The 17,483-nt window shown below is 47.3% G+C and overlaps 1 protein-coding gene across 1 annotated transcript in view; it reads right to left on the bottom strand.

Annotated features, from left to right (window-relative positions):
• RAD9A (RAD9 checkpoint clamp component A) overlaps positions 1–17,483 on the bottom strand; it is a 154,000-nt gene that overhangs the window by 98,598 nt on the left and 37,919 nt on the right. The window contains exon 5 of the mRNA XM_082268221.1: positions 1,588–1,687. Coding sequence (XP_082124347.1) covers positions 1,588–1,687 — 100 coding nt within the window. The remainder of the gene's footprint in view (positions 1–1,587; positions 1,688–17,483) is intronic.

Raw genomic sequence — 17,483 nt, 5'->3', positions numbered from 1 at the left:
AAACCACCTTAAGGTGCATCTAAACCCTTTATATCCCTTACAGCCAAGGAAGCTGCCATCTTATGTACATTTATATGTGGATAGGCATTTATAGATACTTGCTACCCCCAAGTGGACATATACTGTATAGTAACCACACACAATACACATAGACAGACATAGGGGGATATTTTATAAAACTGGTGCAACTGTGCATCTTTTGAAGACTTTTTTTTCCCCATAAGCTTTTGGAAAAGTATGACAACACAAAGTTGTCATTTTAATAATATTTTTTTATACACAGTATGGGCATAGAATTACAACCCAAAACACATTCGGCTACTCCTTTCGAGTATGGGGTTACAACCTGAGAGACTTTCACTATCTGGACTGAATATGTACCAGACATTGTATCTTGTGCATCACACAAAACCACCAATTATATTAAAACCAATGTACTGTAATAGTCTGTGGATTCACACGGTTGTGGAGAGTTAACACATGCAGGTTAATGTGCACTATGGTACATTAACACGTGTTGCATAAAAGCAACTCCACTCATTGATGAGACGCTTCGGCCTAATACACACAGTGTTTTCAGAGCCACTTTTAGGAGCGTCATGCATTTTTTTTTTTTTGCAGCTTAAAAAACGCCCCTCCATGTTATTCTACAGTCTCATGCACACACAGGCGTTTAGAAGCTGTAAGTGGCATAGGCGTTTTAAGGCTGCAAAAAAACCCCAGGTCTAGCACATTCTGAGGACCGGTGTTACAGCTGTAAAAACATCTGACGCTGCTAAACGCAGCATAAAATATTAAACGTTTTTTTTATTTTACGGCAAAATCAATGGTTTCCTATGACAGCCTATTGATTTGAATGGAAGTCGCATCCAAGTCGGATCATGACGATTTAGAGGGGGAACTGCAGCCTGGCAGGTCAGGAAAGGGGCGGGGAGGAACATGCCCCCCCCCCCCCCCAATGACCATACCAGGCCACATGCCCTCAACATATGGGGAGAACCTTGTCCTTATGTTGATGGGGACAAGGGTCTCTTTCCGACAACCCTTGGCGGTTGTTGTGGGAGTCTCTGGGCAGATCAGAATCTGGGAGCCCGCTTTAACAAGGGTGCCCCAGATCCTGCCCTCCTCATGTGAACGAGTATGGGGTACCCATTCACCCCCAAAAAAAGCACTGTAGTGTAAATAATGACAAGACTGTTTTAAGTCCTTTATTAAAAATCCTCCTCTGGTCTTCTGTGCCGCCGACCTGGTCCTCCTCCGACACCTTCTTATGATTATGCCAGCTCCGCTCTTTGCGGCTTCTTCTAGCCATGGGGTGTGGCCACCCGGTGACCCCCCCCTCTTGTGTCAATAGTAGCTGCAAATAGCGGAGCTGGCACAATCACGGGAGACCGTGTCTACAGAGGAGAAGACAGCAGCAGCAGAGAAGACTGAAGGCACAGAAGACCGAAGGAAGAAGACCTCTGTTAAACCTTTGTAAATGGCCTGCCAGTAAGATAAAATAGAAAAGTGAATGCCCACACTCCAGTAATCCACTATAGTACATAAAGCATCTCTGGTAAAGACTAAAAATTATAATTTACTAACCTGGCTGGTGCTCGGAGCACATTTGGACAGGTGTCTGGATTGTATACAGCTTGAAGAGACTCACAGTCCTGATACGAGAGGTTGTGGGTTTTTGTTACACCTAAAATATAAAAGAGAAGTACCTAGTAATAGGTCTCACTTACATATAGGCACTAGATGGTCCATATAGTAAACTTGCCAAATGTGCAAATCACAAAGGGCACGCTTTGTGCCTAGAGGAAAAAACTGGATTTTCTTACCGTAAAATCCTTTTCTCTGATGTTCATTGACGGACACAGTAACATATCTTCATTAGTCTAATGGGTTATGCTGCGCTTGCTAGGAGTAGGACAGTAGGCGGAAAAGGGTTAAAGTTTTAAACTACACCCATGGGGCAGTCCCAAGTGGTATACTCCCACTTCCTGTTCTATGATTAAGTTTAGTAACAAGCAGTGTCCGAAGAATACATAACCCAACTCCACAGAGGGGTGGGTGCTGTCTGTCAATGAACATCAGAGAAAAGGATTTTTACAGTGAGACAAAAATCCAGTTCTCTTTAGTTCATTGACGGACACAGTGACATATCTTCATTAGTCAAATGGGACGTCTCAAAGCAGTATCAACATGAGGGGTGGGAAACAAACAGCAAGAAACAATTCCCAACAGGGCTAAACATAGCCAACCAGGTAATGCAGGAGCGCAACCAGGAACAACTGGAGCTCACCTGACAAGTACAAAAAAGTACACCCTCAAAAAAAGAGGACTAATCCTCTCCGGCCTGCAACCCCTTGCAGCCAAAAGGAGGCATTCGAAGATGGCAACACATTCACCTTATAATAATGTTGTAAAAATGTGTACGGACAACCAGGTGGATGCCTTGCAAACCTGTACCACTGACGCCTGATGACCAAAGTCCCAAGAGGCACCAAGCGCCCATATAAAATGCGCCATAACAGGGAAGGAGGATCCTGACCCTTAATGGATTAGGCCTGCACCACAGTCTGCCTATCCATCTGGAAATAGTAGCAGCAGATGCGGCAAGCTCCCAACAGAATCCATCTGTAAGGATAAATGGGGAATCTGATTTTTGGAACGACTCAGTCGTCACCAGGTATATACCCTGATTGCCTGAGCCACATCTAAAGAGTGGAAGGCAAGCGCTTTAGGGTGCTTAGGCTAGGACACAAGGAAGGTAACACATGCCTTATTTAAATGAAAACCAGAGATTACTTTTGGACAAGACAAACTGGCAGCTCCGACACCCTACATGCAGGAGAAAGGCACCATGAAGACCACCTTCTGGGACATGCAAGCAGAGGAATCTCGTGAATATTTTCCAACAGCGGTTACTGAAGAACCGACAGCACCAAGAGGTGATCCCACGAGGGCAATGGAAACTCACTGGGGAAGACAAGTGGCAAACCCCTCAAACAAAGGCACGAACCACAGAAAAACCAAAAGGATGATGAAATAAACTGGAGATGCCGAACCTGGCCCTCTGTGGTACCAAAGGCCAGACGCTGCTCCACACCGCATTGGGGGGAAGGCCAAAATCCGAGTTACATAGTTAGTGAGGTTAAAAAAAGACATCAGTCCAACCTATGAGGTGTGTGTGTGTTTGCTGTTAACCGTACATTGTATACCCCTGTATGTTGTGGTCTTTAAGGTGCCCATCTAATAGTTTTTTTAAACTATCAATGCTCCCTGCTGATACGACTGCTTGCGGAAGAGAATTCCACATCCTTACTGCTCTTACAGTGAAGAAACCCCTGCATACATATCTGATTACACCAATGTCGTGCGGTAAACTCTAGTGTCTTTACTAGGGATGATCGAACTTTTGAAAAGTTTGGTTCGACCACAACACCCGAACTACCCGAAAGTTCGGCCCGGATTTCAGAACCCCCATTGAAATCAATGGGTCCCGAACTTAGTTAATCAAAAAACCCCATTTTGAAGCCCTAAAACCCAATAAATTCCCCTAAAAAGTGCCTAGGGTTCTGGGTCATGCCCCAGGGACTATTAATCACACAAAAAAAAAGTTCTTAAAATTGTCATTTTTGATAGAGAGCCAATTATTGAAAAAAAAAAAAAAAAATTAGATTTCTTTGGATTTAGTGTACCTGTGAAGTTTCAGCTCTGTAGCATGTCCAAAACCAGAAAAAAAAAAAAGTTTGTTTGTATTAGAATCGCAATAGAACAGGATAGTGGCTCCGCTATTTTCACACCTGGCTTTTTGTTGCAGGCGTTTATAGGGCTTTTTTGTGGACGTGTTTGGAGGCAGGCATGACATCTGAACTTGTGTATAGGGAGATTATATTATATATATATATATATATATATATATACACACATACATACATACATACATACATACATACATACATACACACATACACATACATATATACACACACATATATACACACACACACATACATATATATATATATACATACATATACACACACACATACACATATATACATATACACACACACATACACATATATAGGTGTGAAAGTAGCAGAACCCTATGGCTGCGCTAATGAAATTATTAACACCCATAGGACTTCGCTCCTTTCACACCTATGTGTAGGTGTATACATACCCCTATACACAAGTTCAGATGTTATGCCTGCCTCCAAAGACGCCCAAAAAATGCCAAAAAAAAAAAAACGCCTGCTACAAAAACGCCCAGGTGTGTTGTTGCAGGAGTTTTTTTTTTTGGGGCATTTTTTGGGAGTCTTTGGAGGCAGGCATAACATCTGAACTTGTGTATAGGGGTATATCTAGTCTTTACTCTTGTCCCCCACCTGAGATCACACTCACCAGATATCAGTCCCCTTCTGCAGGGGTATCTCACTTTGTATATGTGCATTATGAGCGCCTCCTCAATCTCCTATTTGCTCCCAAATGGCATCCAAATGGTGGCGATATGTCCCCATAGACGGCATGGATTCCTCTTTTGGCCTCTTTGTCCACAAGACCCCACTGTTTACATTCAAAAGGGCCACTTCAATCAGAGACAGGCTAGGTCGAGTTCAAAGGAGAATCTCGTGGGGACCCCTCATCCACTGGACTGCACAAGTTGTTTTTATGCACACTTTTTTGTATACAGGCACTTTTTTCCACTTTCCTGGTGGATAGTACCAATATTGGTATGCACAGGTTATATCTCATCAATTGTATGTTTTTTGCACATTTAGAGCTGTCAGGGTCCGGACTGGTAGCAGGAGCGATGCAGGGAGTGGATCCGCTGTGTCAGTGAGGGATTGGCGTGGACCGTACCGGAGGATCGGTTCTAAGTAGTTACTGGTTTTCACCAGAGCCCGCCGCAAGGCGGGATGGGCTTGCTGCGGCGGTAACTACCAGGTCGTGTCCTCTGGTAGCGGCTCAACCTCACCGACTGCTGATATAGGCGTAGTACAAAAGGGACAGGCAGAGGCGTAGTCAGACGTAGCAAAGGTCAGGGCAGGCAGCACAGGTTCAGAGGCGATAGTCGTTAGCAAAGGGTTCGGCAACAGGCAAAGGATTACACAAATAACGCTTTCACTAAGGCAACAAGGCAACAAAGATCCGGCAATGGCTGGAAGGGGCAGGTCACTTATATAGGAAACAGGTCACAGGAAACGGGTCACAGGAAACAGGAAACAGGTCACAGGAAACAGGTCACAGGAAACAGGAAGGGAGGTTTGGACCAGGCACCAATTACTGGTGAACAGGCCCCTTAAATTTCAAACGACCTGCACGCGCGCGCCCTATGGTGCAGGGGCGCGCGCTCCGGGAACCATGTGAGCGGGGAGCGGAGGAGGGAGCCGGAGCGGGCACAGGTGAGTGGATCTGGAACGAACGCTGCGAGCGCTCCGGTCCAGAAGCAGGGACCGGAGCGCTCAGCATTACAGTACCCCCCCCCTTTGGTCTCCCCCTCTTTTTGGTACCCAGAAACCTGAGGATGAGGTTACGGTCCAAGATATTCTTCTCTGGCTCCCAGGATCTCTCTTCAGGACCGCAGCCCTCCCAGTCCACCAAAAAATATCTTCTCCCCCTGACCAATTTAGAGGCCAATATCTCCTGAACGGAGAAGACATCCGAGGTACCGGATACAGGTGTGGGAGGAAGATTCTTGGGGGAAAAGCGATTAAAGACCGCAGGCTTGAGGAGGGAGACATGAAAACAGTTGGGAATTTTAAGGGAGGGAGGGAGATGGAGTTGGTAACACACAGGATTGATCCTCTTCTTGACCTTGTAGGGTCCCAAATAACGAGGACCAAGCTTGTAACTAGGAACCCTGAAGCGGACGTACTTGGAGGAGAGCCAAACTCTGTCCCCAGGAACCAGGACAGTAGGAGACCGACGTTTCATGCGGGATGAGGCCTGTAAGAGGGACAGGCGCATCTCATGCCAGATGGCAGAAAAGTCTTGCACCAGGTCATCCACTGCAGGTACACCGGAGGAGGAGGATAACGGCAGAGGAGGCAGAGGATGACAACCGTAAACCACGAAGAAGGGAGACTTGTTGGTGGCGGAAGAGTCTTTGTGGTTATAGGAGAACTCCGCCCACGGGAGGAGGTCGACCCAATCGTCTTGACGGGAGGAAACGAAGTGGCGAAGGTAGTCGCCCAAGATTTGATTGACCCGCTCTACTTGTCCGTTGGTTTGGGGGTGGTATGAAGAAGAGAAATCCAGCTTGATTTTAAGCCATCCACAGAGAGCCCTCCAGAACTTGGACACAAACTGGACTCCTCTATCGGAGACAATATGTGAAGGCAGGCCGTGTAACCGGAAGATGTGTTGGAGGAAATGCTTGGCCAACTGAGGTGCGGATGGTAAGGCTGGTAACGGGATGAAGTGCGCCATCTTCGAGAAACGATCTACGACGACCCAAATTATCGTTTTTCCGTGAGATGGTGGTAGGTCCGTAACAAAGTCCATCGCGATATTGGACCAAGGGGTCTCTGGTATGGGAAGTGGCTGGAGAAAGCCGGCGGGTCTTTGGCGAGGGGTTTTGTCTCTGGCACATACAGAGCAGGACTGTACAAATTCAGAGATGTCCTTCTCCAAGGATGGCCACCAATATCTCCTGGAGATAAGTTGTAGAGTCTTTCGGACGCCAGGATGTCCTGCGAGAAGAGAAGAATGTCCCCACTTAAGAACCTTTAGGCGAAGACGGGGAGAAACATAGGTCTTTCCGGGAGGGAGGTTACGCAAGTCTATAGGTGCCACGGTGACCAGACATTCCGGGGGCACAATGTGCTGTGGCTTGACTTCCTCTCCTGTGACATCAGACGAACGAGAGAGGGCATCGGCCCTGAGGTTCTTGCTCGCTGGACGAAAGTGGATTCGGAAGTTAAATCTGGCAAAAAATAGAGACCAGCGAGCTTGGCGGGGATTTAGTATCTGAGCAGACTGGAGGTAAGATAAATTTTTATGATCCGTGTAGATGTTCACAGGATGTACCGATCCTTCCAGTAAATGCCGCCACTCTTCCAAGGCCAGCTTGATGGCGAGTAATTCTCTATCCCCAATAGAATCATTTCTTTCAGCGGGAGAGAGTCTTAGAGAAAAACCCGCAAGTAACCGACTTGCCTCTCGTAGTCTTTTGCATGAGCAAAGCACCAGCACCAACAGAGGAAGCGTCTACTTCCAGGTAGAACGGCTTAGTAGGATCCGGTCTGGACAGAACTGGGGCGGTGGCAAAGGCAGACTTAAGAGCGCTGAAGGCCTTCTCGGCCTGGGGCGGCCAAGATTTCGGGTTAGCCCCCTTCTTGGTTAGGGCTACAATTGGTGCCACAAGGGTGGAGTAATGCGGGATGAACTGTCTATAATAGTTTGCGAATCCGAGTAATCGCTGGATGGCCTTAAGGCCAGAGGGACGAGGCCAGTCCAGTATGGCAGACAGTTTGGCGGGATCCATTTGTAGTCCCTTGGCAGAAATGATGTAGCCCAGGAAGGGAAGGCTGGTACGGTCGAACAAACACTTTTCAAATTTAGCGTAGAGACGGTTCTTTCTGAGACGGGAGAGTACTAAGCGGACATGAGCACGGTGTTGATCTAAGTTAGTAGAGAAGATGAGGAGGTCATCCAAATAGACCACGACACAGGTATAGAGCAGGTCTTGGAAAATGTCGTTAACGAACTCCTGGAAGACCGCTGGAGCGTTACAGAGCCCGAAAGGCATGACTAAGTACTTAAAATGCCCGTCTCGGGTGTTAAAAGCCGTCTTCCACTCGTCACCCTCTCAGATGCGAATAAGGTTATAGGCCCCTCTGAGATCCAACTTGGTGAAGTACTTGGCGCCTTGTAACCGGTCAAAGAGTTCCGTAATCAGGGGAAGAGGGTAACGGTTCTTTACAGTAATGCTGTTGAGACTCCGAAAGTCTATGCAAGGCCTAAGGGTACCGTCCTTCGCAACAAAGAAGAATCCTGCTCCGGCAGGAGAAGAGGATTTCCTGATAAACCCTCTCTGCAGGTTCTCCTGGATATACTCTGACATGGCTAGAGTCTCTGGAGGGGAGAGAGGATAGATTCTTCCCCTAGGCGGCGTAGTGCCAGGTTGCAAGTCAATGGGGCAGTCATATGGCCTATGTGGAGGTAACACCTCCGCCTGTTTCTTGCAAAAAACGTCTGGAAAATCCGCATATGGTTCAGGCAGACCGGGAGGAGGAGAAATAACAGGTGCAGACTTGACTCGTACCGACTTGAGACATCTGCCGAAACAAGCCGAACCCCAGCTTCGAACCTCTCCGGAGGTCCAATCCAGAACGGGACAATGGCGCTGGAGCCAGGGCAGACCCAAGAGGAGTTCTGAGGTGCAATGGGGTAACACAAAAAACTCCAATCGCTCAGAATGCAGGACTCCGATGTCCATCTGGAGGGGTTCTGTACGGAACTGCACCATACCGTCGAGTCTCTCTCCATTAACTGTGGAGATGAAGATGGGCTTCAGTAAACGAACCACAGGGATGTGGAACTTGTTCACCAGCGAGGAGTCGATGAAGTTACCGGCTGAACCAGAATCCAGAAAGGCAGAGGCAGCAAAGGAGATCTTGGCGGACACGGAAATCCGCACGGGTACCGTAATGCGCGGAGAGGAGGTATTCACACCTAGCAACGCCTCTCCCACGTTGACTAGGTGCGAGCGTTTCCCTGACGCGGTGGACGGAGAGGACAGTCCTTTAGAAAGTGCTCAGTACTGGCACAGTACAAACAGAGGTTCTCGCCTCTACGGCGGTTCCTTTCTTGCGTGGTCAGGCGAGACCGATCCACCTGCATGGCTTCCTCGGCGGGAGGCCCAGAAGAGGGTTGCGGTGGAGGCTGGAAGATAGGCGCCAGACGAGGAAAGCATCTGGGACGAGCACTTCCCTTTTCCTGTAGCAGTTCCTCTCGTCGCTCAGCAAAACGCAGGTCAATCCTGGTGGCCAAATGGATGAGGTCACTCAGGTTGGTAGGGACTTCTCGTGCGGCCAGGACGTCCTTTATGGCGCTGGACAAGCCTTTCTTAAAGGTAGCACAGAGCGCCTCGTTATTCCAGGAGAGTTCCAAAGCCAGGGTGCGGAAACGGATAGCATAGTCTCCGACAGAGGAACTCCCCTGGGACAAGTTCAATAACGCAGTCTCTGCTGAGGCAGCCCGGGCTGGCTCCTCAAAAACACTCCGAAATTCCACAAAGAAACTCTGGACACTGGCAGTGGCAGGATCGTTGCGGTCCCAAAGTGGTGTAGCCCAGGCCAGGGCCTTCCCCGAAAGCAGGCTAACGACAAATGCCACCTTGGCTCGTTCCGAGGGGAACTGGTCAGCCGACATCTCCAGGTGAAGGGAGCATTGGGATAAGAATCCGCGGCACAACTTGGGATCACCGTCGTACTTGGCCGGCATGGACAGACGGACTCTAGAAGTGGCGGCGGCCACAGGCTGCGGTGGTGAAGCAGATGCAGGCGGTGGAGGCGGCTGCTGCGCTGGAAGAAGCTGCTGCAGCATGGCGGTCAACTGTGCCAGCTGTTGACCTTGCTGAGCGATCTGCTGCGACTGCTGGGCCACAACTGTAGTAAGGTCTGCGATACTAGGCAGAGGCACATCAGCGGGATCCATGGCCGGATCTTACTGTCAGGGTCCGGACTGGTAGCAGGAGCGATGCAGGGAGTGGATCCGCTGTGTCAGTGAGGGATTGGCGTGGACCGTACCGGAGGATCGGTTCTAAGTAGTTACTGGTTTTCACCAGAGCCCGCCGCAAGGCGGGATGGGCTTGCTGCGGCGGTAACTACCAGGTCGTGTCCTCTGGTAGCGGCTCAACCTCACCGACTGCTGATATAGGCGTAGTACAAAAGGGACAGGCAGAGGCGTAGTCAGACGTAGCAAAGGTCAGTGCAGGCAGCACAGGTTCAGAGGCGATAGTCGTTAGCAAAGGGTTCGGCAACAGGCAAAGGATTACACAAATAACGCTTTCACTAAGGCAACAAAGATCCAGCAATGGCTGGAAGGGGCAGGTCACTTATATAGGAAACAGGAAACAGGTCACAGGAAACGGGTCACAGGAAACGGGTCACAGGAAACGGGTCACAGGAAACGGGTCACAGGAAACAGGAAGGGAGGTTTGGACCAGGCACCAATTACTGGTGAACAGGCCCCTTAAATTTCAAACGACCTGCGCGCGCGCGCCCTATGGTGCAGGGGCGCGCGCTCCGGGAACCATGTGAGCGGGGAGCGGAGGAGGGAGCCGGAGCGGGCACAGGTGAGTGGATCTGGAACGAACGCTGCGAGCGCTCCGGTCCAGAAGCAGGGACCGGAGCGCTCAGCGTTACAAGAGCTAAGTGTGCACATGCATTATTTGCACATAAACCCAATTTTAAATAGAGTACAGTGACACATTTTGTAGTCAGAGTGTGGTGACATTTTTTAGATTGAATATGGTGACACGTATTTAGCTAGTCCTATAGGTTGTAGTAGCAGCCATAACCTGAAGAGCAGAGCCAATACCCACTTCTACTTTGCATATCCTTATCAGACGCCACTTAGGTGGTTGGTCTTAGTGGGGGCAGCAGCCACATACACATTTGTTTTAGATACTTAGCATGGAATTATATATCTTTTTTGAGCACCTGTATATGTTTACGCAAAATGAGGGACATGAATCTGGAGCAGTGGATTTTGCATAAAAATTGGCATAAGTGTGAGAAACTTTAGCTCTGTTGCAACAGGCTTATAATGAACATTCCATGAAGAGAATGTATTTCTGAATGGCATAAGCACTTTGAGGGACACAAGAAGTGGGCAGCCAAAAATACAAAGAATGGTTGCAACTGTGGAGTACAAACCCCTAACAAAAGCGGTCGCCTCTTAGCGAAAGCACTTCAACAGAAAAAAGTCAAGACTAACGTTCATCACTTATGCTCTGCATCAGGGACGATTGTGACTAACAATAGGGACATTGCAGCGGAGTTCGAACGTTACTATCATCGACTCTACAACCTGCACGCTGACAACCCTCGCCCACGCTCGGGCCCCTCGGGATCCCAGGCCATTACGGACTTTCTTGCCCAACACATGACGGCCACGATCTCCCCTGACTTTCAGAGTAAACTGGATGCCCCAATCTCCCGACTTGAATGGGACATTGCCCTTAAGCAACTACAACCAAATAAAAGCCCCGGCCCGGATGGGTTATCGGTGGTGTATTACAAATCTTTTTCTACCCTACTGGCCTCTCCCGTTTCTGACCGCCTTCAATTCCATCTCTTCGGACAATTCCTTACCTCAACATAGATCATTGAGGCCCATATTGTTGTAATCCCGAAAGAGGGTAAAGGACCCAGCCGACCCGACCAGCTATAGGCCAATCGCTCTGCTAAATGTGGATGTTAAACTGTTCGCGAAGATCATGGCGAACAGATTGCTTCCACTTCTCTCTACAGGCATTCACAACGACCAGGTTGGTTTTATCACTGGCCGCGAGGCCAGGGATAACACCATTAAGGCGCTTAACCTACACCATGCCCTCTCTACCACCAAACAAAAAGGGTTTCTACTCTCCTTTGACGTCGAGAAGGCATTCAATAGGGTCTCGTGGGATTATATGGAAGCCACAATCTTGGCATGGGGCCTGGGTCCACGCATCATGAGCTTTATTATTATGTTCCTCTATGCCACACCGCAGGCCCGGGTCAGGGTAAACGACACCCTATCGAATGCCTTTCATATTTCCAATGGGACCAGACAGGGATGCCCCTTATCCCCCCTAATTTTCGTCTTGTCATTGGAACCCTTCCTGAATTGTATAAGGGACGATGGTGTCCATGGGATTCAATTCGCCGGTATAGAGTATAAGATAGCCGCCTATGCGGATGACTTGCTACTCTTAACAGATCCTATCGTGACTCTCCCTTCGGTTCTTAAAGTGTTTGGCACCTATACCTCCCTATCCAACTTAAAAATATATTTTTCAAAATCCTTTGCCCTAAATGTCACCCTGCCGCCGAACGAGGTGAAAACACTGCCAAGAGAACTTTCAGTTCACTTGGAAGTCGGATTCGATCACGTATCTGGGAATCAAAATTCCGTCCAATCTACAACATTTATACAAATGCAACTTCCCCCCAATCCTCACTAAAATAAAGAAAGACCTACAAGCTTGGACTAAATTGACATTTTCATGGTTTGGTAGGGCGGCAATCCTGAAAATGAACATTCTGCCACGCCTACTTTATGCTTTACAAACGATACCCATCTCACTCCCCCGACCTTCTTTCAGTCATATAAACAACTAAGCACCGCGTTCCTATGGAATGGCAAACAACCACGCATAATGTACGATCATTTAACACTGCCTAAAAATAAGGGCGGGATTGGACTCCCAGACTTGCATACCTATTACACTGCTTGTCACCTTTCCCGAGTAGTTGACTGGAATGTGCACGGACCCCACAAGGACTGGGTGATCATTGAGGGGGGATACACCACGCTAGACTTGCACTCCTTATCCTGGCTACTGGACATCCACGTTCCCCAAACATTGAAAAGCCACCCTCTCATTGGTTCGACTATTCGGATCTTTAAACATGCCTGCAAAACACGGGATATATCCGCAGTGCCGGGACCAATGACCCCGGTCAGGTTGAACCCTGATTTCCCTCCGGGTATGCACCGTCACTATCTAGAACACTATTGGTCCCTTGACCATATGCGCATCCTTCACTTCTATGAGGGAGATTCCATAATCCATGCCCCTTCCATCGATACACACATGAAAAAACCTCCCATACCCCAATGGCCTTGTCTTCTACTCCACCACTACTTGGACTCTAACCCGTAAACACCCCTGTACGGGGCCCTCCACCCCTTTGACAACCTCTGTCTGCAGGAAGGCCCACTTCGTAGACTTCTATCCGTAACTCATTCCCTCTTGCTTGAGAAACTCGGCCAGCACAAGAACAGACGCTGTGAGCTATGGGAAAAAGACCTCTATCGCTCTCTCAGGATAAATGGGAACAAATTTTTACTATCAATCACAAATGCTCTCTAAATGTGTACACTCAGGAAAGCGGTTACAAGATTGTCTCCCGCTGGTACCGCACCCAGCAGCTCTTACACAAGCTTTTTCCCTCAACCCCACAGACCTGCTGGAGATGCTTATCGGAAACTGGGACACTACTCCACATCCTGTGGTCCTGCCCGAACCTATCCTATTTCTGGCAGGAAGTTCACAGGATCATTAAACAGGTGACTACGGATGATTTGGCCTTTACTCCGGCCCAATTTCTTCTCCACCACTCCCCTCTCTCATGTAACATATACCAAATCTCTCACGGTGCACATGATAAACGCGGCCAGACAATGCATTCCAGTACTCTGGAACTCCACGCAACCCCCCTCAATCAAGCAGTGGCTTACATGCCTCAAGGGAATAGCCGAAATTGAAGAACTCATTCACATTGCAAAAGATTCCCCTACCAAATTTTACAAAACGCGGGCATGCTGGATTCACTACACGTCCACAGCGGAATTCGCTCGCATATGCCAATAAGAACTTTTCACCTTGGATCACACCTGAAGTCTTATCTCAATTACATGACAAGATCTCCCTTATGGGGGACCACTTCCGCTTTTGACCAGGCTACCTCCACTCCCCCCCCCCCTTTTTTTTTTTGCTTTGTCCCTTCTCTCTTCCTTTCCTTTTTCCCCTCTCCTTTTTACCTTCCCTCCCCCCTTTCACCCCCTCCCCCCCCCCCCCCCCGTTTATGCACGGTGCCTAATGGCCGTCTGGCGGGCCCGGACGGCATGCACCCTCAGCCCTAACTTCATACCCGAACTTGGTTTACCAATATGCAGACAACTCCCTCTCTCCCGTTCCCGGTTGCCACGCATCCGGGATATTGGAGTACTTTAGGACCTGTTCTGTTATACCACAATCAGCCTGTTTGCACTTTCCTCGACCTACATAGAGCCTTTTCACTGCTAACTGCTCCTCTGTTCACATATAGTTTGTCTGTTACGGGTTCCTTTTCCCCCACTAGGGGGTTGAGGCTCCGAAGGTTTTTGGCTGGTTGAGGTTTTATGGCTAATGTCCGTCTATATCTCAGGTCAATACTGTATACTACTTTTCTATTGTGGGTTAGTTGTCCATTGTTAGATCCTTTTCTAAGCTTGTACTTTGTACTAACCTACTGTTGCTGACGTATTTGTCTTTTATGCACTTAAAATTCAATAAAAATTGTTTAAAAAAAAAAAAAAAAAAAAACCCTTTTAAGTTTAGATCGAAAGTTTGAGGGTGCAAATGATGGAAATAACCCCTCCCAGATCAGCGAAGCCATGAGAACATTGATGTACTCAAAGGAGTTTACAGGTAAATCAAAAATCCATATTTATTAATTATTCATACATCACAGGACACAGGGTACTTCATATAAATTGACCACTTGGTATGTTCCAAAGACCTAAACACCAGGGATTGACAACACAGCAACAAGGCTAACATGCCAAAAACAGAATAGGGGAAAAACCTCACTACATATTAGGGGGTTTTTTGGTGCCTCAGGCCAAGGGGGATTGGGACTTTAAGGGCAAGTGCATAAATATAGAAACAAGTATATGAATATATGATAGATAATGTTCCGTTTCAAATAAAACAAAATTTATTTACAACAATGTAAATCCATATATTGTAGAAGAGACAACATATATAGGTGAACAAGGTGCTTGGGGGTAGAGACCCCGGTGTGAAGGAAGTAATAAAGAGGTTGATTCAGAGATGAATCAGTGACAGTGGTGAGAAAAGTGACTTTTTGGCTAGGATTTCCACAGATATTGAGTGGGACATTGGTCCCTTAGGAGAATCCTATTGCTGACGCGTTTCGGCTCACTTGGAGCCTTTCTCAAAGCGTTGAGTCACTCTGTACTTCAGTCTATGAAGATAATATATAATATAAATAGTTTAGATCTTTATTCATGTCAAGTGTAATTTCAAAAAATTATTGATAGCAAATTTTACCTACATGGATATAGCTGACGGTTACTGCGCATGGCTCCCTTCATCCTGTTGCAATCGCAGCGGGATCAGGTTATGCATATTGCCTGGGATGGGTGAGATGGTATTAATAGGTGTAAAACACATAGTATCTTTATGTTTGTGGAATGGGTAAAACCACTTACATTTACTGAAGGAGTTAAAGTACTTCCTCCACGGGGAATAAATTTCCCTCTCTTGTTTTCAGGTTGTTTGATCTATGTTAGAGAATTAGTCTATGTTACCTCAAATTGCATATGGTGTAAACATGAAGAGTGACTTTTCCCAATGGAGGTGTATAGCCTCCTAGTGCTTGTACAATGCAAAGTGACTTTTGGTGCCCATAAGTATTGGACAGTGAAGCGGTCCAAGTAGCTTACATTTTGAGGAGATAGGTGAGGTGATCCTTCCGGCTAAACGCAGGTCCGTCCGTCCTCTTCCCTCGGTTGGAGAGAAGTGAGGACTTGACGTTGATCCCCGGCCTTTTAAAGCCCTCCGCTCATGCGCAGTAGACTGCTGCACGTCGGAGGGTTCGTTCGAGCGTGACGTGGCACCTTGTAATGCGCCTGCGCCAAGTGGATGCGCGCGCAGGCGCTGGAGTAGAGACGCTCATTGGCCGCCAGCACAGGAGGAGGGGCCCTCCCCGTGGGTGATTGGATGGGTCCCGGACAGCCCCTACGATGATGCGTAGGGGCTACCCGTGCTGGGTGCGATTGTCAAGGATGAAGGGGAGGGGGCCGATCTGCAGCGTTGACGGCTTATAAACCATGCAGGCAATTGTAATCATTTGGTAGTACATCTTATTGTAAAAGGTATATTCAGCTTTATAGTGTATCGAGACCATTTTGGGTCTTGGAAATGAACATATATAACAAAGCAAGGTACAATACAATATTGCATGAGTGTTAAACAGCAGAATAACAGTAATAAAGACTTTGCCTCAGTGATGCTGGACATCCAGAAGAGCTTTCAGGGTCATGAACAGCAGGAGTCGGATGTTCTAGCACTATTCAGCACCCTGAAGAGACAATTAGAACGTAAGTCAGCCCTCTTCTGGCATATAAAAAGCTTTGAGAGATATGTGACGGAAAACATAAACCCTGTCGGTCTCAGAATACAGATATTCCCGACAATGGATAATATCACGACATTAATGAAAAAAGAGTGGGAAGAGATCCTAAACGAATGTTCGAAAAAACTCATGATCCTCCTCCAAACAGAATACCTTAGACAAATGAAAAACTTGGATGTGGAAATAAAACTAATCTACGAGAAATTAAACCCGCTGAGGAATGCATCACTGTATAGCGAGCAAGAAAATAAACTTAAACAACATATTGAAGAATTCAGCAAAGAGCTACTGAAGAAAAAGGAAAGAAAATATTGGAGAGACAAAAACGCTTTCTCACAAAACCGTGCCTACAAATGGACAAACAACAGACAGACTAGGAGAACTACGTATAGAACATCTAGGAACACGGATCCACAATACTCCTCAGACTCTTCGGCCTATACATCGGGACCCGAACAACAACGGTTCAAACGGAGGGGCCAAAACAAACCCGCAGATAAAACACAACCAACAGAAGATAACGATGAAAATAATATAATAAAAACCAAAAAGTGCAGCGCTGAAATCAGTATACAATTATATAGCTGAAAAGCTCATATAAAGAAAACAAAAAAAAGGAGAGGGGATAATGTCCAAATGAATAGTCCCAATATTAAGTGCAGAGATGTGAATCCACGTGCAAAATAACTTTCTTCCAGTGACACCAGGGAAAAGTGTAGGAAGGGGACACCCTTGTGCTCAGGTATAACAAGCAGCTTACCGAAATTCCGTGGCTGCTCAATTTAATGAGACAGCCTCTCCCAGCTAGTAGTAAACCAGTAGGTCAACCGATATCAAGCTCAGGTGCTTCGAAAGACTCCAAAAGCCGAAAGCCGTTTCCGGTGTGTTGTTAAACCGATCACATTAATATGTGGCACACTTGGAACTTCTCATATACTCCATTGAACGTAAAGCCATATGTAGAAAGAAACAGAGGCCCATAGCGTAATCCCGTAAACCAATAGGTAAATTTATTAAAAAAACTACTTACAATTTAAAAGACAAAAACAGGCATGTAGTATGTGCCGGTCATGGATCTAACCGCGGCGTCCCGCAAGTCTCCAGATCAGCATATGGATAAACGGCCGGCTTCGTTGGGGGGCGTGTGGACGTTTATGTCTGGGATCGCCAACGTTTCGTCATAAGAAAGACTTCTTCTGGGCGTGACCCCAGACGCAACACACACACCTATGTATCCCCACACCTATGTCACATGACGGTCACCTCTGCCAATGGGTGTTCAATCCCAGGGGGGCGGGAGTAATATGTTAATAACTCGATTCCAATAGGTTAAAAGACCAAAGGAAA

This window comes from Pelophylax lessonae (genome assembly GCF_965119305.1).
Source record: "Pelophylax lessonae genome assembly, chromosome: 9".
NCBI classification, from domain to species: Eukaryota; Metazoa; Chordata; class Amphibia; order Anura; family Ranidae; genus Pelophylax; species Pelophylax lessonae.
The sequence above is the reverse complement of the archived record's forward strand: the minus strand, read 5'-3'. Positions and strand labels throughout refer to the sequence as shown.